This window comes from Rosa rugosa, chromosome 1, assembly GCF_958449725.1.
Source record: "Rosa rugosa chromosome 1, drRosRugo1.1, whole genome shotgun sequence".
NCBI lineage: Eukaryota > Viridiplantae > Streptophyta > Magnoliopsida > Rosales > Rosaceae > Rosa > Rosa rugosa.
In genome coordinates this window covers 58,648,808-58,675,849 of record NC_084820.1, presented here as the reverse complement: position 1 = coordinate 58,675,849, position 27,042 = coordinate 58,648,808, and the positions used below count along the sequence as shown (strand labels likewise).

The following is a 27,042-nucleotide window of genomic DNA, read 5'->3' as shown; positions in this document are numbered from 1 at the left end:
GACACAGTTGATGAGCATTGTGTTTGCTTTCTATTCAATAGGCGTGTGTCTTCCGAACGAAGAGGTATTTTTTTTGTGATTTTTAGGGTTTATGCTATTGAATAGGTATAATAGACTCTACAAGTTCTTGATGGCATGTTTAACTTTAGTTTTTTTTTTCTCTTCTTTTTTCTCACTAGATTCTACAAGTTCTTGATGGCTAAAGAATACTCCCACCTAGAGTTTAGGTGCGACCTTCTCAAGTTTGGACATGTTATGACCGACGAGTTAAGGGCAGATATTACTGAAGTAAAGCTTGATTTGTTAGAGGCCACACCGTTCAGGAATTTGTTTAGAGCTTTTTATGAGCGGCAAATAACAGACTCTACTTGTAGGGAATCTAATGTTGACATCGTTTCTCTTTTAAAATGTTTTGACAAGGAAAGAAACTGTTTTCAGTTTGGGGAAATTACTGGTACTGTATCTATAGGTGACATTGCAGAACTGTTTGGTTTGAATATTGAAGGCCGTGAGATCAACCTTAACCAGAAGAAGAGAAAAGGGGATTCTGCTTTCATTAAAAGACGATTCCTGACTTGAATCATATACTCTCGCAAGCGTACGAATCGTGTCAGGTAAGGGAAGTATTTGGACCTTAGTTTATCGTACCTCGGGGATTAGGTGTTGGACCTAACCAAGATAATTGGCGGTAGGATACTAAAAGCACACAAGACAAATATAAACCAGAAGAAGAGAAAAGGGGATTCTGCTTTCATTAAAAGACGATTCCTGACTTGAATCATATACTCTCGCAAGCGTACGAATCGTGTCAGGTAAGGGAAGTATTTGGACCTTAGTTTATCGTACCTCGGGGATTAGGTGTTGGACCTAACCAAGATAATTGGCGGCAGGATACTAAAAGCACACAAGACAAATATAAAGTAAAATAAAAACTATAAACTATCAAGGCACCAAGCCTTGGCAATGCTCAGCTCACACCAAGCCTATTTAAAGCCACTAACTTGTAGCCTTAAGATGGGTATACACAAATGATTCGATCGATTTAATGTTTGAGAGTTGATTTGAACTTAACAAAAAGTAATAAAATGCAAAGAAATTAATTAATAAAAGTGTAAACAAGATGAATGAGAATGTCAGGTGTTAGGGAGGTTCCTTCACCCAAATCTTATGTGTCGGAAACTAATCTAATGTAGATGCAAATTTCCTACTTTGGCGGTAGTCGTATCCAAGGCCGTTCAAGGCTCAAGGACCGTAGAAACTCACTTGATATGAATTAGAGCCGGTTCAAGGGTCTCTAATTCACATCAAGAGGCCTAAAGATCAAGGAATTAGACTACTAAGCGAACCGCCCATGCATTCACGCAATGGGTGTAAATCACCATACTTATAACCCCTCGAATACGAAATTGAAAGTTTCTAACTTAGGAATTAGAGGGGGTCAAGCCTCTAACTCCGTCCTAGACATGCTCAAAATACACACCATAGAGTTGACTAGGCTCTTAGATATGCATTTTAACCCAACAAAAATAGATATAAGCATCCATCATATGAAAATTGCATCATTACATTAAAATAAGCATCTTTTACACAAAATTTGGACTAGGACACACAACCCTAGCCCCCAACAATAAAACTACTCACTACTCATCACCAAACTAACATCAAAATACATAATTTAAAGAGGAAAAAAAGTGAAAAGAAGTAAGGAGTAACATGGACAAACCACAAATTGCTATAGAGCAATTATGGCTATCCTTGATTTATGGCTCACTACTTTTACCCAAATTTAATGGTAGTGAAGCTCTTGATGCTTGGGTTTCCCCCTTTGAATCTTGTGAAATTGGTGAGGTTTTGTGGTGAAGTAGTGAGGAAAATAAAATATGAGAAGATGGAATTTTGGTGAGGTGGTGTGGATCTTGGTGAGGAGAAGAAAAGATGAGAAGAGAGAATTTTGGTGAGGAGAAGAAAAGAAGATGAGAGTATGGAGGTGTGGTTTTCGGTGTTAGAAGAAAGATGATGAAAAATGGTGTCAGCCGCCTCCTGGAGAAGAGAGAAAGTTATATATATATATATATATAGGGCCATTCCAGGGATTCCTTTTTTGGTCTTTTATAGGGATAGAGCATTAGACTAACTTTTCGATCACATTTCGGCATCTCAACCGTTCAGTTTTTATATCCTAATGTGTAGATCATTTCTGCAAATTTTCAGCCAAATCGGTGATCGTAAAGGTATAAAACTAGATTAAATCAACGGACGAACCTAATCTGTCAAACTTGAACCGTTCATACTTATAATCTTAAGTCGCTGTTTTGAACGCGTTAACGATAATCAATTTGGATGAAAATTTTCAGAAGTGATCTACACATTTGGACCTAAAATCTGAACGGTTAAGATGCTAAAATATGATCGAAAAGTTGGTCTAATGCCCTATCCCTAGAAAAGACCAAAAAAATGAATCCCTCACTAGAAGTAGGGCTGTCAATTCCGACATGACCCGATAACACGACTCGAAACCCGCACGAAATAAAGCGGGTTGAACCCGCACGATTAAAAAGCGGGTCGGCCGTGGGTCAACCCGCCATGACCCATTTAATAAATGGGTCGGCCACGGGTTAACCCGCCAACACGAAGTGAACCCGTATAACCCGATTATGTTATACTTCATCTTGATATTTTAGACGTTGGGAGTATTTGATCATAAGATTAAACAATTTAAAATATTTTGCTTTATAATTATTGGATTTAATTATTTATGAATTATATATAATTATTTATATTCTTCGTCTTGTGGAGTTTTTAGTGAATTTAATCAATTTTTATATTTTTTTAGTTAAATGGGTCTCATTGTTAATCCTTAAATGAGTCATTTTGTCAAACACGACACAACCTATTTATTAAATGGGTTAAGCAGGTTGGAAACAGGTAATCTGTTTAATAAATAGGTTGGGTTTGGGTTTAAATTTTTAACACGATTATTAAATGGGTTAGGTTTGAATTTGTATCTTACGACACGATAAATACCTTGACCCGACACGAACCCAACCCGACACGACCCATTGACAGCCCTAACTAGAAGGGCTCTGTATATAGTCTCCCCTGCCGTTTTTTTTTTTGACCTAGAGGAATAGATGGGTTTGTGGCTGAGATTTGGATGAGGAAGACCATGTGATTAAATGCTGGAGTAATTTGAAAACAAAACTATTGTTTAATTGCCATTGCTGAGCACGTGATGGATGATGGATGATGGATGATGACTGACTTTGATTGATTAATCAAAGATTTGATTAATTAATTAAATCATTGATTAACTGACAACAATTTTCTTCTTCTTCCTTTCTATTTTTCTTTCCTCTTTTTTCTTCTTTTCTTCCATTTTCTTCTCTTCTTCATTTGCTTTCCCCCGAGCTCAAACCAATGATTTGTTTTTTTCACATATTTGCTTGTATTGACCAGTTGACCATTGTTGACTTTTCGTCCTTTTGTCGATAATTTCAATTAGCTTCAATTTCGTCTTGTTTTCTCACGATTTCTGTAACTCCGCTTATTTTCTATAAAATAAATAAAAGTGGATTAATTACATAATAATTGACATGAAGATTAGTTTAATTCTAGTATTTTAGATATAATTACACGTATATAAATGCTTGTAATCAATTCCCTAGAGTGAAAAGGTTGTCCAAGGTGATCCAGGAGCAACAAATCAAAGATGTAGCTAAAATGAGGGGGCTTGAGAATGAAAGTGATTTTGTTAGGTTGGTTTGTCTCTATTTTTGTGTAACACTATTTTTCTGCAATAGCGGTAATGACCTTAGCTGGTTTATAGTACCATACATAGAGGACCTAGAATCAATGTCGGTCTATGCCTGGGCACCTGCAGTGAAGAATTACTTGGATAACTCCCTTTTGAATATGAATGGTCGGCCTGAAAGTGCTTGTGGTTGTCTTATTGCCCTGTTGGTGAGGTTTATTTCCTATAATTTTGTGTCTGATGATGATCAAGTATATTGTAGCAAATATGGTTTAGTGGATTTCAATGCTGTTTTGGTTAATTGTCTTTACTGGTTTCCTTGCAGTTTTGGTTTTGCGAGCGTACCCGGTTCATTGAACCAATTAAAGGACGGGATGAACTGAAGTCAAAATTCTTGAAATGGAATTTACTAGAGCTGTATGCAAGGATGAAGGTTGCGGATATACATGAACTTCAGGTACATGTACATGTGCATTATTTATGCTGTTGTAGGTTTCTTATTGACTAGGATATATTAATAATATTATATGACAAGTTGCTTCTCCGAAAAGCTGTCGTCCTTTCGGTTCTGTCTCTGCATTATAGCCCGACTGCTCCACTTTCTTTCCATCTTTTTTTCTTTCTTTCTCTTTCTGATAAAGTCGTTTATTCGATTATATCTGTATTGAGGTTGAGCCAAAAGTTGAAGGAGAAGGAATGACACCGGAAGTTGCCGAGTTCCTACGGCACAAGTTCTTGAAGTCCATTCACGATGCAGGGTCTGAATTATCAGATTTCATCTTCATTCCTTACTTCGCAGCCATCAAATGTTTCGTGGAGGAGATAAAGATAAACCCAGCGATAAAAACCCCACTCGGAGTTGATCTTTGCCTCAAGGCTGTGTCTTTGCTTTACGAGCTTAACGACGCATTGGCCGACTGCCGAGTCTTCGCAAATGAGTGTAAGCATATCAACAAGAAGCTCTTGCACTTCAACCCTTTCATGTATTGTTTCATCCGAAAGATGAAGAAGCGCCTCCACGCCATGAAATGCAAGTTTGCTGCTTTGGTTGAAGAGGAAAAATTTTATTCCACTCTTGTACTTTGTGACCAGACGAGTATAATGGCTGACCGGATGATTCTAATTGGTGATCAGAACGAGGTTGTATCTCCAGAGCCAAAAGTGATCAGATCCGATGAGCATGCAGAGGACATTGAGGGCCTGCTCTTTGGCGGTGACGGAAATGGATTTACGGCAATTGGGATAGTTGGCATTGCTGGTGTAGGTAAGACTACTCTGGTGCACCTGGTTTTGAATAGGCAGAGAGTGAAGGATGAGTTTTCTCCTATAATTTGGTTATGTTTGTCGGATATAGTCAAAGAAAAAGATGTGTTTACATATAGGGTCAGCATTAGGATTGTGACCTGTATTCTTCTAAAGTTGGGGGAGATGGGTAATGGCAATGGTGCCATAGTCGAGGAGGAGGGAGATATCTCTAACCTTGGTTCTCTGACTTCTCTCTTGGAAAGGCTCAACGAACTGTTATCGGGTAGAAGGTATTTGATTGTATTGGATGATGTGTGGCACATTAACAACTTCTATTCGGATTTAGGTAGTACCTTTCAGGATCGGTTATCGCATGCATTGCCTAGGGGTAGGGGTGGTGCTGTCATTGTCACCACTAGGATACCAGAAGTTGCTCAACACATGGTTGGCACAAGGAATATGATTCTTGTTAAGCCTTTGGACAGAGAAAGCTGCTGGCGTATATTTTTGGAGACTATCAAGGATAACAAAGAAGTTTTACACATGTCAACTCATGAAACTTTGGAAAAGATTAAGAATGAAATTAAGGATCAATGTTACGGTCTACCACTGGCTGCTAAGGAACTCGCAGGAATCATTCCCAAACGGATTCGTGACATTGAGTATTCTTCTCTACTTTTCCTCTATCTACTGTTTATTTCCTTTCAGATTGATGGCTTTATATGAGTGTGTGTGCGTGTGTGTGTGTATTATATATATGAGTGATCTTTTGTAGTTCATTCTTCAGTTAAACTGCTTTATTTTGAGATAGTGTCTGATATATGAATGAATTTTATATCCTTCATCTTGGACTTTTGTTAGATTCTTTTCTCATATAAAGAAGGAAAACAAATAGGGGTGATATTTTGTGGATTAATGTAGGTCCAACCGCTTCTTGAAGGAGATGTACATACCTGATGAATTGCTTCAACCTGACTTGGATGTTGAACCTGCTGTCCATATACCAAAATTCCCAGTGCTAGTGTTCATTGATATGAAAAGTAAACAGCCTGGAGAAAAATTACTTGACAAATTTCGCTACCATCTTAATAAAAAGCAGGTTCTTTATTTTATTTTTTTCTCTTGGTAACTCGGAGTGTAATTATTTTTTAAAAGAAACTTTGACCCATGTTGCTGTAAAGAGGCATGCCTTTTCACCTTTATAGCTCATTCCTTTTCTAGGTTTTTGCTGTTTTTGAAGAGAATTCTGATTACGGGCAAAAAATAAAGGCAGATAATCCTGAGAGGGTGCTAAAGGATGTTTACAGTACTTTAGAAAAGCTTAAGCGTAAAGGATATGCTTTTGCTGATGGAATTCAAAAGACGATGACGATTATAGTGAGTAATGTGTTAACACATATCTCTATAGACAATGCATCCACATTTTCTTTTGTTGTTTGGATTGATCTGAGTTCAACTTCTCCTGAGTTACGTCGTGGGACTTATTTTTTCTAAATAGATTTTTTGGTGTCCAGTGGCTGTATTTCTGACATATACAGTACATTCGATCATTCTCAGATTGTTGGTCAGGATTCTGTGGCTAACTGGATATTGGGAGTTATCTGTGATCTAAAATTGCCAGAGTTACCCTCCATTGCTCCAATACCGTTGGGAGATAGTTCTCTGATAAGTGGTAGCATCTCAAAGTCATTTGGATGGGTAGGACATTTATCTTTTTAACAAGGCTATTTTTATGGCTGTTGATTTCTTGATAGATTTTCAAAGGCTTGGGCATGTTGTCAGATATGTTACTGGGCCAAAGGTAACAAGTTTTAGTCCAATGAGCATTATATATATTGACTGATTGCAAAGTTTGTAGTTTGTTGCTTCCTGGCCTCTAGTTATTTAAGAAGTCAGTGCATGTTTCCAGAGTGCATGATTTCATAACTACTATATGCTGTATGCATAGAGTCACATATGGGGTGTCTGTTTCAGTATCTACCTGTATTAATGTATTTTTTTTGTATTATACTTATAACATGATAACTGCCATAAGTCCTTGGTAATTTTCATGCAAAGATGAGTAACATTTAACTGGGTTTGTTTTATTGAGGACTCTCCAGAATCCTGATAGAGGGACAAATTATAACTGGTGAAATGCATTTTACCAATTCTTGCGAAAATGATGACTTATTACAATCGTTATATACTATTAATTTTTTTTTAAAAAAAATGTATATAACAAACTGAATTTGGTGGTTAGTCATTCTTCAGTTGAGGAATATGGTTTATTTGTAGTCTTTTGTTTTTGTTTTTCACCGTACTTCAAAAGAAACTGGAGAGAAGTAGCTGCTAGCTCATTCTTCACTTTCTTCTGCGTCTTTCTATTTAACTATATGTAAATGTATGATATGCTGTGCCTGGCATCATTTAATTTATGATGCTCTGCTAATTTCCAGAAGTGCATTTCTCATGATAATCCGACACTGATATTCTCCCTGGAAGATGTACAACGTGCGGAGAAAATGAAAACTGACAGGTACCAGAACTTTTTCCATGCAAAATATTTGCCAATTGAACACGTAGAGAGGGTATGTTGCACTATGCTTTTTCTTGGTAATAGTGTTTATTTTTCAGCAGATGCAATTACCTTTCTTTTACTTGGTCTGCTTCTCATTGAGTTGACTGAGTAAAAACTAGTAACATTTATTTAGCCGTATTACATTAATATGCTTGTAGGGTGGTAACCTTTTGTTATTGGATTCAGCTGGCATGTTCTCATTAGGATGAAAGCCACTCAAGAAATACGAATACCACATTCTTTGCATCTATTTCGTCCTGTTCATGAAGGGAATATGCAAAATGCGGTAAGAAGGTGCTCATTTTCTTTCTGAAATCTGTCCAGTAGTCGTTACAAACACAATTCCCTTTTCTTGTTTTGGAGTGCTATCGTACGTCCTCAATTCCATATAAATCATTTCTTATGATCTCGGGTAGAATATCAACGCTGATAATGCACATTTAATTTGAGTTGTGGTTACTCATGTATTGGTTAATTTCTATATACTCTAATCATCATCAATATTTAGTGTGAATCATATAGTTTATAGTTTATTATATTGGGAAACATTTGTTTCAACTAACTAATGGATCGATACTAGTAGGATTTGATTATAATTGGCCGCAATAGTATGTTTTTGAAACAGAACATTTTTGAAACAATAGTATTGCTGCCAATTCTCCCAAGAGGCGTATGCACATTTTTGAAATAGAACATTCTAACTCTCCTATGAAATCAACACTACAGATCCTGCTGACGAGTTTTTGTGTCCGTCTCATTTTTTTGTGTTTACATTTTCAAATTTCTCCACCATCTTCCCTTCTTATTTATTAGGATAAGCTCACACTCTTTGGAGGATTTTGGAACTACTTCAGCCTGGGTAAGCATTTTCCCTACTACTTTTCTGTATACGGACTTAATGGCAGAGTTGAGATGAGAAGAAGGGGAGTCTAGGGCATGGTGATGTACAAAAATTACCCCGTAAATTGATCTAGAAGTAACAGAATTGATGTAGTCGACATTCAAAACTGAAAAAATATAGGTTGAAGACTTGAATACAACTCACCTCATAAGTCAGGAACTACTTGTATTGTTTACATTTTGATCTTGGCTTTTGATATAACGGAGTATAAGTACATTTTCTTATTAAATTCTTTTTATCATCTATAGAGTATGTTGCTCGCCGAGGATGTGGAAATCACTGCTTTCAACCTACTCAAAGGTTAGCTATCTCTTCTTTTTTTTCCTTTTCTCATGCTACCTGCCTACCTCAAAGATGTAGGTAATATTGATTAGTTGTAAATAATTAATGACATTGTATCCTAGTCATATAAGGTATCAGTACGTATGTATATAGTTTACTAGTAGTATTCCTTTTCCCTGGCAGGACCTTATCATCAGTTGCATGTATAAAGGTTATGAAACAACTTGATCAGTGGGATACACTTGATATTCCTAGCAGGTATCAAGCTTATATTTATTTTATGTGATTGATTTTAAGTACTTACATTTTCAACTCAAAATGTTTGTAAAGTTACTTTGGAATCTTCAATTCCTTTCATTTTCTTCTTTGGTTATCAAAACAGATTATTTTCATTGCTGCCAGTGTGAACTGGGCAATGCTCTGTAGTCTGCAGACTTTGTAATGAGATTTACCATATGAAGTTCTGATAGAATCCAGTCATTAGCATTACTTTCCTTAGTATTGTATCTCTTTTTATTTGTTTAGATATTACTCTGAGAGATATTATGGAGGATAAAGGTAAAACATCTGGATATCCAAAAAAGTTAGCAGCAACTTCATTGTTACTATCATGGTACCTAGTAGGGAGTAAAAGTAATGGTTGTCATAAGTTTTGAACCTCATAATAAGTTTATTACATCCATAAAACAATTGCTAATACAAGCATGCATAGACAAACTGGACAGCAGAGGCACTAAAACACTACGCGTGCACACAGACTTATGATTGTTCGTCTAAGATTTTGTCTCTTTGGTGTACAGCATCAAGTCAATTCTTTGCCTTAACTTGCCTAGAACTGAAATTATTAAGAAAGAGCGGAAAGAGGTACCTTATTTTCATTTTTTTTATTTTAATTTTTGATGTATTTATAATGTTTCTGTGAATGGCATTTGCAAGTCTTGTCGTTATTCGCTTTTGCACTTATTAATTAAAACTTTATTGGTTGAAATGAACTACAGAGAGACCTGATTCCGTCTGTCATTGATGATAGACATCTTGAAATTATTGGTTACAGGGATGTTTTCTTTCCTCTAAGTGAAGGTTCAATTCACCTTGACCAGGTTATATATCATCTTAAACTTATTTTCAAATTGCTTCTTTTCTTTTCTCATCTTTTTGATTGACATGTGCTATTTACTAAGTATATCAATATTGGTGCCGAGCCTGTTGCCATATTGTTTAAAGCAAAGCTTGGATTTTGTGTTTTTGGTCAACCATCCATCTTAGCTCTTCTTTGTTTCAATTTGTGAGCACTTTCAGTTTAATATCTAAAAAGAGTTGAGATTTCTTCGTCTTCCAAGTTTGACTTGCCTACATTGCATGCTAGTAGTCAACCTCGTCCTGTGTTCTTTGAACCTGTGCATGTCATTACCTTGAACTCATAATCAGTATTGTTGCCATAATCTGATTTTGCGAATTGTTTCAAGTACCTGTTCTTTCTTGCAAGGACATATGTCATAGACTCTATAATCTGAAGGTTCTTCAATGCCCATCAGTGTGCTGCCAATTGAACTCATTATGAAGTTGTAGCTAGTTAGCATTGAATCCGGTTTATTTTGAATTCCCAATTAAAGTTGAATAAGTATTTTATTTCTTGCATAAACTCAAAAAGGTAATCCTATTGCTAGGTGCGGGGACTTCGTTTCGAGTTTATTGATGGTGAAGAAGAGGTTGTGAAGATGACCATTGATGGAGCACCATGGGAAAATATCCCCATTGATGGTACTGGTATCACTGTGATAGAAATCACTCATCACTGTCAAGTCAACATTCTCGCCAATCCACGTTACGATTGCCCACTGAAAAGTATTCACGATTCATCACCACCTGATTCTTCCGAAAATGATGATGAGAACAATGCTAAAGATTACCATGATCGACATAAGAAGTTTGGTGCAGCAAGCACTTTCAAACTTGCCTGTGCTGATGAAGGACAGGCAAGCACTTCCAACGTCCTCTAATCGTTAGCTGTCTTTGTTTATATTTTTGTTATCCTACCCTGATTCAAGTTATTTTTCGCCATTGACAAGGAAGAGAAAATGAGTCCTTGTCAATGGCAACTCAAGCCAATCATATAAAATTGATTGTCCTTCTCTTTCTGAGCTTCTGCTGGAGGATGACATGCATAAATCAAAAAATGGTCCTCTTTATTCACTCAGAAAATGGCCAAAGTAGGGGACTCTCTTCTCCCTTCAAATTTAACTATAGCAGCATAATAAGTTATGTGCAATTTACTAATGAAATATGGTAAATTGTACCTATAAACAAAAGATTTTTGAGATCAGAAATTCTTCAATCCCATAACAATTGACAGAACAGAGAGAAAGCATCCTCTAGGATTCTGGTATCCAGAGACCCCCGAACAACAGCAAAAATGTTATATTTCGATACCAACTGTAATAATAGACCTCCTCATACGCCTCTTGACAGGACATGACTCTCCCCTTCTAAGCAATATCTAAATATGTGAACTTGCAGTACTATGTCATTCATCTCTATGAGCTCAAATATGCAAACATCTCCTTCTCTTAAACAATTTTCCTTGGAAAATGCAGCCCAACCGCCACAAATTGAAGTTGAACACGGCTCACTAGAAATTAAATTCACAGGCCACAATGTATCTTTGACCTGAAGCATCACTGTTTGCTTCTTCTGTTTGATGAAACTGCTAGAAAATTTAACTGGGACATGCTGCATGAGAGGATGTATTAATTAGTAAGCAGTACAATCTAAATACAGAGATTGAAGCAAATGTTAATGATGTGAACGACGATACCACAGAATGGCCTGACCCGATAGTGACTTTGAAGAAGGGATTCTTCGAGGAGAACTTGTTAGCAGCTTCAAGATTAACATCTGAAGCCCTCAAAGATGAAGAAGACCTTTGAGTAACCTGCACACTAATTTTCGACATTTTGTTGCCTACAGTAAAAGAAAGAAATAATGTCATTCTTATTCTTGACTTTGATTAAGAGAATTTCTCATTCTAGTGCACTTACCAATTTCAAGAGAGCAAGAAGGACCAATTTCACCATCCATGTTGCATTCAGGTTCAATTTTAACTACAGGTCTTCTTGTTTTTTCAACTTGAACAATTAATCTTCCTCTGCCATGACCTGCCTTGCCCCAAATCACATGCAAAGAAAACAACAAACAATGTGTAAGGTATGCAGAGCTAATGGAGCACAAATTCACAAATGAACAGTTTTACCTGTTGACGATGGAAAATTTGTGGACTTTTCTGTGGGAAAAAAGGCAACTTCAAATAAAAGTTCAATGCAGTTAATTAGGGTAAAGACACACACATCACCAACTTTCAAATTATTGTCCCTCACAAAAGGTGACCAACCCTTCAGGAGTCGAGCCCTTGAGTTTGCATGATCAAACTTGAAGTTAACAGGCCAAGTTCTTCCATCCGAAACTCGAAGGATGGCAAGGCCAGCAGGCAGCTTCATAAGATACCTCTTGGAAAATTCATTTGGTAAAGACTGAAAGGAAAAGAAAAAACAAAACAAAACTCAGTAATAAAGAAAACATCAATGACCTTCAATGAATGAGTGAGAGTACACGATGTCATGCTGTGACAGCAGGGTTGTACATAGAAAGAATACCATCATATGATAATGGATAGAAGAGGGCTGCATGACAATCTCAAAAGAAGGTTTATCAGACTTGAAGGCATTAGCTTTCTCAGTTGCAGTCAATTGCTTCATCATCCCAAGAGCCTCATGAGGTGTTCGGTTTAGGAGTCTTTGAGAACTAGAAGAGCTTCCACCATCTCTTTTGGTCGGAAAACTATTTCCCCCTGTTTAATATTATAACCAATAGGGCAATAGGACATTAAAATTTACCAGAACGGTAAAGCTGCATCTGTATTAAGAAAACTGAACCTATGTGAAATAAATTAACAAAACCTTTTGCTGGGTTTCTCTAAACTGAAAAAAAGAAAATAGTAAATTGAGTGCAAGTTATGCAGACCTAATGGATCACAAACTCGCAAAATAAAAGTTGATTAATCACTTACCATACAAAAACCAATTTATAGCTTCTGAAGTGCGGAAAAAGACAACTCTTAATAAAAGTTTAATGTCTTTAATCAAGACAAAGACACACACATCGCCAAGTTCCAAATTATTGTCCTTCACAAACGTCAACCAGCCATGCTGGAATCGAGCTTCTTCTTCTTCACTATATTTGAATTCAACAGACCATGTGCTTCCATCCAAAACTTGAAGGGTGATGTTACTATCAGGCTGCTTAATAAGATGTCGTTTGGCAAACTTCAATGGCAAAGCCTGAAAACAATAAAATTAATGACAAATCAGGAAGGAGAACTAGAAACATCTTGAGATAACACTTAATTATGATTCTAATATTAGTGTGAAGAAATATCAAATCTTTCATACTACAAATGTTACTTGGTAAGGTGATTTACCAAAGAACTTTGTATATCCGAGGGCCGCATGGATACGATGAATGAAGGGTTTTCAGTTTTGAAATCATAAGCTCTACGAAGAGCTAGAGCGCTGCCAAGAACCTGGTGACATGTTGGTATAAGGAACGTTTGAGTGCCACAAGAGCCTCCAGTGACTCCGCCATCTTTCTCTGCAGATAAATCATCTACCCCTGTTAAAGTTCTGCATCTTATTAATGCTTATGGAATTCAACAAACTATGGTTAAATATATCCTACCTTTATTTTCCATACTTTTCACTTCTAATTTAGTGCAGTGTGAATCCTCCTTTGTGATTGGCTTCTCAAGCATGTCACAAGGTTGAGTGTTCTCCCTATCAAAATTCATATTTGCATTACTGCTCAAACTTGTTCTCATTTTCTTGTAAGGAGGACGTGGTAATGGAGACTGCTTTCTTGCTTTGGGGCTGGGTTGAAAATCCTCCAAGATTTCAATAGATAAATCATCATCTTCAACGGCTTCTTCAATCTTGGGCATTGTAATAGGATAATCAATCTCGGTGGCACTCATATCAAATATGCAAACATGGAAATGAGAATTCCCTTCATATCGAAAAACCAGGAAACTCCCGTAGTCTAGTGAACAAAACATAGAGAACTCTGGCCAACCCTTCTCAAACCAAATCTTATCTCTGCATCTTGTCAGTTCCACTTCCCATTCAGAACCACTCGGAAGCTTTAGATAAACTGAATTTAATAGATCTTTACCATATTTCATCACAAATTTGTTCGGAACTTTCTGCACAACAGGACCAAGTCACATGCTATTACTCAGCATGCATGCATTGCCAAAATTCAACAGTGTACAAAGAAAAACAAGTTGCATGCAATCCTCCTTAGAAAATATGAATATTACATTCAGTACATTCTTCAACGATGTTTATGCAGTACTGCAGCAAGAATTCTTCCCACGCAATTATAAATATCACATTCTAATCAATATTGGAAGAGGTAAATGAGCAAAGCCAATTAGCTCTAATGACCACCCATAGCAATGGTTCAACACTCCATCGTTTCTCACTTCACATTCAACTATTAGCACATTCATATATGCAATGAGGACTAGCAAGATATACGTGCATATGTAAAAACATAAATTAGAGAGCGAGAAAGAGGTACTTACAAGTTTGTGTCTAGAAGTGTCCTCCAGAATGATCCTGAAAAAATGGGGAGTGGTAGAAGAAAATCTAGGCAGGGGAAGAGAAGCCATGCAGCAACTTCAAAAGCTTAGGTCTGGTAGGGTTGTGGTCTTGTGGATGCGTTTATTAATTTGTATTCCCAAGTTCTCAGCTAGAAACTAAAATTGTGTTGGCCAATAGCTTTTAGTTACTTTTGAAAATGAATCAAGCAATAGATACCACAGAGCTGAAGATGCCATCATTGCCATAAACTGAAAAGTCACTGCACAGAAGCTCAAAATCCAATGCCTCATTGATTGTTAATGTTTCATTTATATTATTTATAATATTTCATTAGGTTAAATGGTTGGTATGCTTGAACAAACGAAAAACCAAAGTTTATTAGGTTAATAATTGTAACTTTAGTCATAATTAACTTGGTTCGTTCAGGAACCAAAAAAAACAGTGTCTTCCACCAAAAATACAAAGTTTACGATTGGAAATATTGCAATAGCATAACATTAACAGAAAGAGAGCAGAAAAGATAAATACAGCAAAAGTGGTATATTTCTCCACACCAAACTGTGATGATTGACCTCGACGTCATACGCCTCTTTTCAAGACATCGATTACTTTCCCTTCCTAATCAACATCTAAAAATGTGACGTTTCAGTACAATGTCATTCATCTCAATGAGCTCAAATATGCAAACGTCTCCTTCTCTTAAACAATTTTCCTTTGCAAATGCAGCCCAACCCTGACTGATAGAAGTTGCACATGGCTTATAAGAAATCAAACTCACAGGCCACTATCTATCTTTGACCTGAAGCATCACTGTTTGCTTCTCCTGTTTGATGAAACTCCTAGCGAAGTTAACTGGTACATGCTGCACAAGAGGATGTGTTAGTAACCAAAACAATTAACTATAGAACTTGAAGCGAAGGTTAATGTTGTCAACTGCCATACCACAGTATGGCCCGACCCCAGGGTGACTTTGAAGAAGGGATTCTTTGATGAAAACTTGCTTGCAGCTTCAAGATTAACCCTTGCTGTCCTCAAGGATGAAGAAGGCCTTTGAGTAACCTGCCCACTAATATTTGACATTTTGTTCTTGCCTACACAAATTAAGAAATAATATTAGTCTGATTACTTTCGTTAACCCCTCATAAAAAAAAATTAAATAAATAAAATTGATCTTGGCAATTTCTCATTCAAGTGAACTAGCAAGACGTACCAATTTCACAATTCATGCCGCATTCGGATTCAACTTCAACTAGGGGGCGTTTCATTTCTCGGACTTGAACAGTTGCTCCTCTGCCATGGCCTGCCCCAAATCACAAAGAAAAAAATAATGTGCAAGTTGTGCAGAGATAAAGGAGCACAAGTTCACAAACAACAGATTTTACCTGTTGACAAGGGGCGCTCTGCAGACTCTTCAGTGGGGGAAAAGACAACATCAAATACTAATTCAGTGCAGTTAATCAGTGTAAAGATACACACATCACCGACTTTCAAATTATTGTCCCTCACAAAAGGTGACCAACCCTTCATGAGTCGAGCCCTTGAGTTTGCATGATCAAACTTGAAGTTAACAGGCCAAGTTCTTCCATCTGAAACTTGAAGGATGGCTACGCCAGAAGACAGCTTCGTAAGATATGTCTTGGCAAATACTGTAAGGAAAAAAAATAAAGGCAGTTAAAAAACAAAAACAAGATGTCATGCCGGCATAGCTGAGCTGTATATAGAAAGTTTACCACATTATTATAATGGATAGAATAAGGATGCATGGCAACCCTAAAAGAAGGTTTATCAGATTTGAAGGCATTAGCTTTCTCAGTTGCAGTCAATGGCTTCACCCTTGCAACAACCTCATGTGTTCGCTTTAGGATTGTTTGAGAACTAGAAGAGCTTCCACCATCTCTTTCAGTCCGAAAACCATTTTCCCCTGTTGAAGATTATAGCCGATAGGACATTAAAATTTACAACAATGGTAATGCTGAATCTGCGTTGTTAAGGAAACTGAATCAATGTACGTAAAACAAGTTAATGAAATCTTTTGCCGGTTTTTCTCCCAACAGATAAAAGAAAATAGTAAAATGAGTGTAAGTTATGCAGACCTAATGGAGCTCAAACTCACAAAATAAAAGTACCCTAATTACTTACCATTAGACAAGAACCAAGTTGTAGCTTCTGAAGTGCGGAAAAAGAAAACACCTAATAAAAGCTTGATGTCCTTAATCAAGACAAAGACACACACATCGCCAACTTCCAAATTATTGTCCTTCACAAATGTCAACCAGCCACCCTGGAATTGGGCTTTCTCTTTAGTATATGTGAATTCAACAGACCATATTCTTCCATCCAAAACTCTAAGGGTAATGTTATTTGCAGGCTGCTTAATGAGATGTCTTCTGGAAAACTCCGATGGCAAAGACTGAAAACAAAAAACAGTAGAAATCATGAAATAGAACTAGAAATTTTTTGAGAGAACAATAAGTTATGATTCTACTTAATTTTAGAGTGAGGAAGTATCAAATCATTCTTAATACAAATGTTTACCAAAGAACTTTGTATATCCGAGGGCTGCAGGGAAACAACGAATGAAGGGTTTTCAGTTTTGAAATCATAAGCTCTATGAAGAGCTAGACCGGCCGTTGCCAACAACCTTGTGAGATGTTTTCTTTAGGAACCTTTGAGTGCCAGATAAGCCTCCAGGGACTCTGCCATCTTTCTCTACCGACATATCATCTACACCTGTTAAAGCACTGTATCTTATCAATGGTTATGACATTCAGCAAATAAGGTAAAATACTACCTTTATTTTCCAGATTTTCCACTTCTACTTTATTGCGATGTGACTCTTTGTTTGTGATTGGCTTTTCGAACATGTCACAAGGTTGAGTGTTCTCAATTTCAGAACTCACGTCTGCTTTGCCGCTCAAACTTGCTCTCATTTTCTTGTAAGGAGGACATGCTAATGGACATTTCCTTCTTGTTTTAGGACTAGGTTGAAAACCCTCCAAGATTCAATAGATAAGTCATCATCTTCATCAGCTTCTTCAATCTTGGGCATTGTTATGGGATAATCAATCTCCGTGGCACTCACATCAAATATGCAAACATCAAAATGAGAATTCCCTTCATATCGAAAAAGCACGAAGCTCCCGTAGTCTAGAGAACAAAACATAGAGAACTCTGGCCAACCCTTCTCAAACCAAACCTTACCTTTGCATCTTGTTAGTTCTACTTCCCATTCAGAACGACTTGGGAGCTTAAGAAATACTGAATTTGACAGATCTTTACCATATTTCATCACAAATTTCTTCGGAATTTTCTGCACAACAGAACCAAGTCACATGTTATTAATTAGCATGCATTGACAAAAAATTTAACACTGCAAACTAAACCAAGTCACATGCAACCCTCTTTCAAAAATAACAATTTACATTCGTTACATTCTTGAACTAAGTTTATGCATTACTGCACCAAGAAACCTTCTCATACATGTCACATACAGATCCATATTGGAAAGTAGAGGGAAATGAGCCAAAGCCAAACCGAATCATATATAGTTCAAATGATACCAACATAGTAATGGATCGAAACTCAATCGTTTCTTGCTTCAAGTTCAACTAATAGAAGATCCGGTATATGCAAGGACTAGCAAGATATACACGCATGAAGAGAGAAACAGAGGTACTTACAAGTTTGTGTCGAGAAGTGTCCTCCAGAATGATCTTGAAAAAATGGGGAGTGGTAGAACAAAATCTCAGCGGGCGAAGAGAAGCCATTGCTCAACTTCAAGAGCTTTCTGGACATGCAGAACAATGAAGGATTGAAGATTGTAGTTTTTGAAGGTTTTGGTCAGGAATGTAGGAGATTGTAGTTGCTGTAGGAGATTGTAGTTGCGTTTATATGTATTCCCCTGTATTTCTCACCCAGAAACTACAATTGTTTTGGCCAATGGCTTTTAGTTACTTTTGAAAACGGATCGAGCAATAGATTCTCCACAGAGCTCAAGATGCAATAATTTCTATCAACTGAGATGTCACTGCACAGAAGCTCACAATCCAATGCTTAGTGAGTTGTTAATATATGCTTCATTGAAAACATTTCTAAGGTTTCATTAGGTTAATGTTTATATTACTATTGGCCACAAACCAAAAACCAAAGTTCATTACTTACTAGCTAGTTAACCCTTTCCACAAGCCAACTCAGTCAACACTTTTCCAATCGTCCCATACATCAATCAGTACCTTGGAAATGATTTGAAGCAATATCTTGCGAGTTGCAATACAGTTCTGGTTCATCAGGTTATTATAGTTATCTATAAAACCATATACCATTGTTTGAACAATCTAAATTAACCACATCAGTTGAAACAATTCTACAGCATCTTAGATTAGTAAAAAGTAACTGCGAGCCACACGTCTCCATAACATCAAAATAGCACCCCGGAGATACATTGATTTTTACTAGTGTAATACAAGGGATAGACACTTAATAGCAGATCATGGTCAAGTGATTTGGTAGACATTCCGTTCATGATAGATTGTTAGATAAACATAATTTACAAAAATCATGATTATAGGAGCATCCAAAAGTATTAGTGCACTCACATGAAACCTACTAGATTCATCAAATATTTAACATCAGTGGAGCAGCCTTGCATCTTCTAGTTCAAGGAATTTGCGGAACCTCCCAACTCAAAGGTTCTTCATCGAGGAGATTAAAGAAGTCATCAACATCAATATTGTTAGTGTTAGTGTTGGAGTAATCCTCAGGATCGATCATCACCTCTTTCTTTATTAGAGCCGCACTTGTACCCACTCCTGATGATAAGCACTCTTGCTTCATTTCTACATGGACCTTCCGATCATCATCTGCTACACTTGGTTTCTCGTCAACTGTGGGAATTTGTATCGTCGAATTAGCTCCATTGCTACTTTGCTTCTCTTCCTGGTTAATTTTCTTGCTCAAATGAGTATTCCAGTAGTTCTTTATCTCATTGTCAGTTCGACCCGGTAATCTTCCCGCAATCAAAGACCACCTTAGAAACAAGAAATTTTGCACATACTTCAGCTTATAACAATGATAATGCAAACCCCAATTTGATAATGAACAACTTCAGAAGCAAGGAAATGAACTGAGCTTTGTCATTTGGAGTATGAAGTTTACCTATTTCCAAGAAGCTTATGCAGCCTAATAATCAAGTCATCTTCCTGGTCAGACATGTGGCCTCTCTTGAGGTTGGGTCTCAGATAGTTCACCCATCTCAGCCTGCAACTCTTGCCATTCCGATTCAGCCCTGCACCGAAAACCCATTATTCTCTAGACCAAAAATAAAGTACATAATGTGATCAAGTACTTCTTGAATTGGGTTACATACATACAACACAGACCTGCTTTAGACGCTAATGAGTTCCACTTCTTTGCGCCATGAACTGCAATAGCCTCGGTTAGTTTCTCATCTTCTCGCGGTGTCCACTTTCCCTTGACGAATTCTCTTGCGGTGGGCTCTTGTCTCTCTGAGGCCATTTATCAGTCACTTGGTGGGCGTCTTGGGTTGGGGTTGGTATTCGGGTGTGTGGAGTAGAGATATAGAGAAGCGTGGGAAACAATGGTGCACTGTGACCATGGAATATAGAGAAATGGTTGTGAGGGTTTAGGGAGAGGCTAAACAAGGGAGAGGTGGAGATGGGTTTAAGACTAAACAGAATGCATGTTTCTGCTGCGTGTCCTGGAGACGAAGAAGAAGCTAAAATCTTTTCTTTTGTTCTTTTTGTTCTCAAAAGGACAAAGAGGAATAATAAATAAAATAGATTTTGGTGAGGCTGGTCGGTCCCACTGCTGAGATGGAGATCCATGTACAGAACGAATAAAATGACCGAACAGTTTATAAAAAAAAATGTCGTGAAATCTCTTAACGAATCTCATGCAGAGAGAGAACCTCTCTTTAGTTTCAGCTTTGTAAATTTCAATATCATCTATTGGGTTTACCGGGTTCAAGTTGCATGATTGAGTTGGAGTTTTAAAAGAGTACTTTTTTTTTTATCGAAATAGGTCAGCTATTTCATTAAGTTCAGCAAGCAATACAAAAATGAAACACCCCTATGGGGTCGACAGAAAGCAATCGTTCCTTAGAACCTCCTGAACCTCTATTCTAGAAGAATAAAACCCCAAAAAATCCCGAGTACACCCACCTTTTAGTAAATTCACGCACTTTTATTCTAACAAAAACCTAGAAACCTCGAAGCTTACATAAAATGGTTCCAACTAAGGCACTGGTTCTTGCGACCCAAAACAAAAATTAAACAGCACTATGGGCCATAGAGACCCAATCCATCCAACCCCCTAGCAAAAGGGTAATTCAGCTCGCTTGAAACCCTAGCCCAGTGTGCCCAACCCTAAGGATCACAAACCAGGTCAAGGCCCAGGAAGCCCAGCAGCACCAAGAGCAGGCCCAAATAGTAGGGTACACCACAGCCCTAGTTCCTTGAGCCCACACGTGTTCTTCCACCCAACAAACACCATATGCGCCGTCGCCGATACCAGTCGAGGGGAACCCCTGGAAACCTCCATCCCCATAGCCTTCGTCACCGTGGTTCACCGCCGACGATACTGTACCATCTCCAGGATCGAAAGACATCCAAATCCGCTCCCATTCCTGATCACCTCGGACCAACTTCAGATCCATTCCGGTGCCTTCGCAAGCATTGAAGAAACCAGATCCTAGAGCGGACTGAACCCGATCGGAGTCGCCTAGGAAAACCTGAAGATCCTCCAAACTTTGATCGTTCCCCTGAACTGGTCGGGCCAACCCCACTCCTGCAACACCCCGACGCTGCAGCGAACCACCAGGGCTACCCAAATCGATTGTACAGTCCCTATCACCGTCGGAAGTCTGACGACCCCGATCCAAAACCCAGACGCGCCCATCCAACTCAGGCCAAACCAGATCCACGCCGTTAGAGCTCGGCCTCCGATCAGCCATCCAAACAGCAACACTACCCTTCCAATCAGTAACCACAAGGAGCCCACACCAAGGCGGCTCTCCGAGCAAGAAAACAAAAGCAAAAACAAGAAAGGAACGATTAGCTACCAGACGAGCAATAGCCATGACCATCAAGATCTTGAAATCCTGAGAAATTTGTCGAAGGGGGAAAGCTAACGATAAACCCTAGCAGAGCACTAGGTCGACTATCGCTCATTTAACTTTGAACTAGGAAGTCAAATCTTTGACATTGAGTACTTTAAAAGACTACTGATTGTACTGAGATTTAGCTGAAAGTAAGAAAGATTGAATTTGTGATTTGAAAATTTAATTGGGTTTTTTGGGTTTATGTCATATTGCATACCAAATTACCAACTGAGAAAGGAAATCAAGGAATGGGTTTCATATAAACAGCTATAATTTAAGCAAGTTTGTTCGTACTAATATCAAAAGTTTTTAACTTCTTTGGTGACAAAAGTAAATTGATGGATGTTTTTTTTTTTTTTGTTACAATTCATGGAGGTTTGAGATAAGAGTTTTTCTATTGGAACCTCCAAATTTACTCACTTGACCACCTATGTTTTTTACACCTCCTATCAAATTTTCAAATATTAAATTTACTCATTAAACCTCACTGAATTTCCTCAAATAACCTCACTCATATAATTTGCAAACAACAAGTAATCAATTAGTTAATCATACATTCAAGTTTTCTCTCTCACCTTGGGAAAACCCTAAGGCCTACGTCCGTCTGAATTCTTATTCTCGTCCAGCGGCGCCCGGACGTCGGGGCTGGCATCCGGCCTCTCCGCCGTCATGGGGTTTGCTGCCGGACGGGAGATCTAAGGCCCGTAGGACTCGGTCGGAGGATTTGCTCAGGTTTTGTCAAAAGGTTCGACTGGGAGGGTGGTGAAGGAGGCGTTCGTGCGTTATGGTCCGGCGGCGATCCTTGCTGCTGGGTTCTGGGATCGGCGATGCCATGGATATTGATCGATGGTGGAGGGGGTTTCAAGGCCTGGATCCGGATTGTGTTCTGTGCTGATATGCGTCACGGCGGCTTGTTTTGGATCGCCGGGATGATGGTGTGGCGGGGCGGATCAAAGCGACGCTGGTTGGAGCCGTGGGTCGGCCAGAACTTGGCCGGACGGTGATGTACGATGGGTGAGGGGAGGAGATGGTGGACTGGACCGTGCCTGATTGATGGGCCTGGAGCATTTCTTGGTGGACTACCCTATTGGGCCACAAACTGTTGGGCTGGAGTTCTGCCCTAGTCCATTGCTATTTTGGACTAGGGTTTAGGCCCTTGGCCCAACCCTATGTTTTTAGCTTTTGTCTAATTACAATAATGTTTCTTGTATTAGGAACCTAGATCTCTAGCGCCTCCGGCGTAGTACCAATGGAGGATCTCCGCAACCTCTACGTATTTGATTGTACAATGAGTAGGTCTATTTCTATGTACCGCTGTGGGTACTACCACTATCTTCTTGTCTGCCTATGTTCTTAAATGGCAGCGGAAGGGTATGTAACGGCATATTCTAGCTTGTGATGAATGATATTATTGCCCATCGGGCCAATTCAAAAAAAAAAATATATATATATATATATATATATAATTTGCAAACAAACTATTATCTTTAAAAAAAAAACTTAGTTAATTCAATGATTAATTACTCTGTAAATCTTAACTACATATCCATTCCTTAATCAGACAACATAAATATTTTTTTCAATAAAAAAAAATTAAACACAAGGTATTGAGTTTTAAAAATTAATTTCTAATCAACAAGAAAATAACATGAACTATTTTGTGGTTTTTTTTTTTTACTTTTTTTTTTTCTGTTTTAGCTCTGCAAAAAAAAAAAAGATTAATAATTTTTTCTTAATGTTTATTTTATGTACCTCATGATTAATTATTTAAATATTTGTTTATTTTTTTAATTGCTAGCTCATTTTTTGTTTTTTGTTTTTTGTTTGTTTTTTTTTGCAAATATAATGGACAGACTTAGATTTAGGTCATAATATGATTTGTTTTGTTTTCCCTCACCAATATGCGTTCAATATGTATATCATACATTTTTATGTCACATAATCATAGTTTTAATTCTTATTAAATATATATGAATGCTTTAATGAGTATGTAGTGAAATTGGAAAATGAAAATAGATAAGGAAAATAATAAATGCAATCTAATATTATTGAATTGGAAAGTCTATAGAAAATTAATGTAATATTTTTTGGTATAATTATTGTCCTTAATAGTCATTTTATTGTAGGTTATATATGTCATTTAATAATTCATAATAGAGTGAGGTCAATTAAGCAGATTTGGAGGTCCCAATAGCAACACTCTTGAGTAGAGGTGGCAAACGGGCTGCTAAGCACGGGCACGGTACGGGCCCAGCACGCTTAACAGTGGCCCGGCACGACCCGAGCACGTTAGAATAATGGGTCGGGTTGGGCCTAGGAATATTGGCACATTGGCCCGGCACAGCCCGAGCACGACATATTGTGGGCCGGCCCGTTACAAACACAAAATTTCATTTTGTTTTTAAAAATATTAAAAAACTACAATGATGAGATTTAAATATTAGACCTCTTTATTTAAAATCTCATGACAATTCCACCAATGTTTTTTCTTTTATCTTGTCAAAATAGTGAAATAAGACATTATATCATTGTTTTGACATAAGTATTTTTTCTAAATATTAAATATATGTTTTTTTTTTTTTTATCAATCCCAAAACGGGTTTCGATTTCATTCATCACAAACCAAAGTGGCCATTACATACCCTCATGCTGCCTTCTTTCCAGACAGATCAAGAAGTTGTGGTAGTACCCACGTTGGTATATAGAAACAGGTCCACTTATTAGACATCAAATACGTAGATGTAGCGGGAATCCTCCTTTGGTACTATCCCAAAGGCGCTAGAGGTACATAGAGCACATACAAGTGCATAGCTTCCTAAATACAAGGAAATTATTGTAATTAGACAAAAACTAAAAACATAGAGATGGGCCTAGGGCAAAAACCCTAGCCCAAAATTCTGCAATCCAAAGTAGCCCAAGAAGAAGGCCCACTCAATGCCCAGCAGGCCTGGCTTGGCCCAGGTCCAGCCTCCACCTCCAGACCACCAAACCCTCCAGCGCAGCTCCGCCCCTGTGACTGCTTCGCCATGACCTTGCCGCCCCGAGTCCGCCACGACCTAAATCACGACAAACCACGCCGCCACAAGTTGCTTCACCACGAACCCGCCTCGATTTCAGCATCCCCGATCCACACCGCCAACGATTTCGAATAGCGCCGTCAATCCCAGCCTCCATCAACACGAGATCGGTCACCTCCCAGAGATCTCATGCCAGAAACTCGAAGCCAAACTGCACCTGCCAGAAAGCTTGAGCAACCCAATCACAAGGGACTACCCGAATAGACCTATTCAGTCCCCGTCCGGCAGCAAAACCACGTGACATCGGCAAGGCCAGGGCCAGGGCCAGCCAAGATGCCAAGGTGGCCTCCGGACGAGAGGTTAGCACTTTGGCCGCCGCCGAGTTAGGGTTTCTCTCAAAGGGAGAGAGAGAGTCGCCACAAGTGAAAGTTTCAAATTCGACACAAAGTGTAGTTTATTAAATATATGTTTATTAATAAAGACTAATCTCATAATAATACAACTATAGAATGAAGGAAAGAATAATATGATACTAAATCTTCATTATAATAAAGATAATCTCACAATAATATACTAAAAACAATATATTTTGAGTTATTTTTTTCTTTCTTTCTTATAGTGGAATATAAAAAATTATTAGAAAACTAATCTTAAAAAGCTAAGATTAAGAAAAACGTTGTAGAACTTAATTTATTTTAATTTTCTAAATAATTAAATAAAATTAATTTTTATTTGTTCAAATTAAGATTTTAAAATCGTGCTTTATAGTGGGTAGGCACGAGCACGGCCCGGCACGATATGGGCTCGGGCCATGGGCCGGACCGGGCTTAATGTTTAAGTAAATGGGCCGGCACGAGCTCGGCACGATAATAAATGGGCCGGCCCAAGCACGGCACGGAGCACGTCTAGCCCCGCTTAAAATGGGCCGGGTCGGGTCGGGCCGGCCCGTTTGCCACCTCTACTCTTGAGATAATAATAGTTTTGAGGTCCGCATTATACCCAAAAACCCACTTTGATTTGCACGAGCTAGTTTGGCAGAGTCATTTGTTAGTCTTCTATCTCAAAGAAGACGAAACTTACCACGAAGAAGTTATGGCACAAGTGGAGAGTGAAGAAAGAAACATTGCACAATTGTTGCGCCATAAGTGGAATTTCATGCAATAAACATAAATGTTGAAGTGAGAGTGTAGAATGTAAAAAGGGGAGTGTGGATTTCACTCTACATAAAAGAAAATAAAAAATTGTTTAGATGTCAAAACAATCGATTAGTAAAAAGTCGACAAAGTAGTGAGTAAAAATTAAACAATTAAAATTGCAGAATAACTCAAAATCATTTAATTTAGTAATACAAGAGCATCTCCAATTAGACTTGGCAAAACAACGTGTCGTGTCGTGTTAAGTTTGTTTCGTATATTTATCTTGGAACACAATAACAAAACTTTAACATAACGTGTCGAGGATACTAAAACCAAAACCAAACCATTAAGTTTCGCGTTAACTGTTAAAATTTGTCAAAACCCATCAAGAAAATAACTAAATTTTAACATATATACAAAATCTTATGGAGTATCATTTCACTAACCGTTTGTTACTGAAGATCAATAGCAATAGTGAATCTCTCTTCTTTGTTATTAAGGTGCTTATTTCACTTTATTGTGGGTTTCTTCCATAGTACAATGAACAATTTCATGTTGTGTCATTGAGGATGCAAATATGTAGTATATACTAATCTTAATGTATTTGCTACTGATGGTCAGTAACAATATCTATTTTGTCAACAGTGAAGATTAGTGAAGAAGAGACTGCAATATCGATCTGATACTAATCTTCTATTCACTGTCTTAATTCAATTTTTTATGGAGTATCATTTTGCTAACCATTTGTTACTGAAGATCAGTAAATAGCTACAAATTCCCCTCGAGAACGCTAGAAAAATGTGTCTACTATCATCGCGTTGCACCTCTTGCGCCGTTAGTTGAGCTAGCACTTCAGGATCCCATCGACCTCCATACCCCTGTCAATTCGGATCTACCGTCGACCACATCATAGTTGACCAACACAATGCCACCACTGTCATATCCATATCTAACCCTAGCTTGGCACAAGTCCATCGCACCAACCACAGCTTTTTCTTTAAAACCGTTTCTTTTAGCTAAATTTTCAAAGCTGCCTTCGGAAGACAACAACCGCAACCTATTCAGAGAGAGTAACCACGCATTTTTAATTCATGTTGTAATTAAATGATTATCTAAATTAATTAAATAAATATAAAACCTAGTTAAAATAACTAATAATCAAAAAATGTATAATCAAGACTTTGAGGTCTTAAAATACTGATATAGGTCATAATCATAGGACTAGGGGTAGGGGTAGTATTCAAATGCCAAACCGTAGAGTGTGGTTCGACACTTCTCAATAGAAAACAATATGTTTCTTTTTTTTGAAAAGGAAAACAATATGTTTCTTGTCGCCCATCGAATTGGCAATCTTTTTTCTCTTTTCGAAAAAAAAAAAA

The 27,042-nt window shown here is 37.8% G+C and overlaps 4 protein-coding genes and 1 pseudogene across 4 annotated transcripts; 1 reads left to right on the top strand and 4 right to left on the bottom strand.

Moving 5' to 3' along the window:
- The first annotated feature begins 4,397 nt into the window (after positions 1–4,397).
- Positions 4,398–10,872, top strand: LOC133725718 (uncharacterized). Its single transcript, XM_062153083.1, has 12 exons — positions 4,398–5,658; positions 5,918–6,095; positions 6,218–6,373; positions 6,554–6,694; positions 7,435–7,514; positions 7,743–7,842; positions 8,370–8,415; positions 8,706–8,757; positions 8,923–8,997; positions 9,540–9,603; positions 9,738–9,839; positions 10,407–10,872. Exons 1-12 carry the CDS (start codon positions 4,448–4,450, stop codon positions 10,737–10,739), a joined length of 2,538 nt encoding a protein of 845 aa, XP_062009067.1. The 5' UTR covers positions 4,398–4,447; the 3' UTR covers positions 10,740–10,872.
- Positions 10,873–10,982: 110 nt separating this feature from the next.
- Positions 10,983–14,461, bottom strand: LOC133731615 (B3 domain-containing protein REM13-like). Its single transcript, XM_062158994.1, has 9 exons — positions 14,375–14,461; positions 13,486–13,990; positions 13,214–13,404; positions 12,803–13,073; positions 12,390–12,583; positions 12,082–12,266; positions 11,778–11,953; positions 11,555–11,700; positions 10,983–11,469 (listed from the first exon to the last, which is right to left on the bottom strand). The coding sequence occupies exons 1-9, from the start codon at positions 14,459–14,461 to the stop codon at positions 11,191–11,193; spliced, it is 2,034 nt and encodes a 677-aa protein (XP_062014978.1). The 3' UTR covers positions 10,983–11,190.
- Positions 14,462–15,021: 560 nt separating this feature from the next.
- On the bottom strand, positions 15,022–17,112 carry LOC133731608 (B3 domain-containing protein REM9-like). Its single transcript, XM_062158982.1, has 6 exons — positions 17,035–17,112; positions 16,533–16,803; positions 15,776–16,039; positions 15,604–15,693; positions 15,336–15,484; positions 15,022–15,255 (listed from the first exon to the last, which is right to left on the bottom strand). Exons 1-6 carry the CDS (start codon positions 17,110–17,112, stop codon positions 15,178–15,180), a joined length of 930 nt encoding a protein of 309 aa, XP_062014966.1. The 3' UTR covers positions 15,022–15,177.
- LOC133725723 (B3 domain-containing protein At1g49475-like) lies at positions 16,952–18,414 on the bottom strand (annotated as a pseudogene).
- Positions 18,415–18,790: 376 nt separating this feature from the next.
- Positions 18,791–20,145, bottom strand: LOC133725725 (transcription factor MYB82-like). The gene is made up of 3 exons (XM_062153088.1): positions 19,772–20,145; positions 19,548–19,677; positions 18,791–19,419 (listed from the first exon to the last, which is right to left on the bottom strand). The coding sequence occupies exons 1-3, from the start codon at positions 19,905–19,907 to the stop codon at positions 19,050–19,052; spliced, it is 636 nt and encodes a 211-aa protein (XP_062009072.1). The 5' UTR covers positions 19,908–20,145; the 3' UTR covers positions 18,791–19,049.
- Between the last annotated feature and the right edge of the window lie 6,897 nt (positions 20,146–27,042).

What these genes read in the sequence shown, in the direction of transcription:
- LOC133731615 (XM_062158994.1), bottom strand. Translation starts at nt 14,461, where the DNA reads ATGGCTTCTCTTCCCCTGCCTAGATTTTCTTCTACCACTCCCCATTTT. An exon ending in CGGATATACAAAGTTCTTTG is followed by an intron (nt 13,074 to 13,213) that starts GTAAATCACCTT and finishes TATTGTTTTCAG; the next exon opens with GCTTTGCCATTGAAGTTTGC. An exon ending in CTATCCATTATCATATGATG is followed by an intron (nt 12,267 to 12,389) that starts GTATTCTTTCTA and finishes TTTTCCTTTCAG; the next exon opens with TCTTTACCAAATGAATTTTC.
- LOC133725725 (XM_062153088.1), bottom strand. Translation starts at nt 19,907, where the DNA reads ATGGCCTCAGAGAGACAAGAGCCCACCGCAAGAGAATTCGTCAAGGGA. An exon ending in CTCATTAGCGTCTAAAGCAG is followed by an intron (nt 19,678 to 19,771) that starts GTCTGTGTTGTA and finishes TTTTCGGTGCAG; the next exon opens with GGCTGAATCGGAATGGCAAG. An exon ending in CATAAGCTTCTTGGAAATAG is followed by an intron (nt 19,420 to 19,547) that starts GTAAACTTCATA and finishes CTTGTTTCTAAG; the next exon opens with GTGGTCTTTGATTGCGGGAA.
- LOC133725718 (XM_062153083.1), top strand. Translation starts at nt 4,448, where the DNA reads ATGACACCGGAAGTTGCCGAGTTCCTACGGCACAAGTTCTTGAAGTCC. An exon ending in TCTCAAAGTCATTTGGATGG is followed by an intron (nt 6,695 to 7,434) that starts GTAGGACATTTA and finishes GCTAATTTCCAG; the next exon opens with AAGTGCATTTCTCATGATAA. An exon ending in TGCTTTCAACCTACTCAAAG is followed by an intron (nt 8,758 to 8,922) that starts GTTAGCTATCTC and finishes TTTCCCTGGCAG; the next exon opens with GACCTTATCATCAGTTGCAT.
- LOC133731608 (XM_062158982.1), bottom strand. Translation starts at nt 17,112, where the DNA reads ATGTCGGTAGAGAAAGATGGCAGAGTCCCTGGAGGCTTATCTGGCACT. An exon ending in AACTTGGTTCTTGTCTAATG is followed by an intron (nt 16,040 to 16,532) that starts GTAAGTAATTAG and finishes TTTTCCTTACAG; the next exon opens with TATTTGCCAAGACATATCTT. An exon ending in CGGCATGAATTGTGAAATTG is followed by an intron (nt 15,485 to 15,603) that starts GTACGTCTTGCT and finishes TAATTTGTGTAG; the next exon opens with GCAAGAACAAAATGTCAAAT.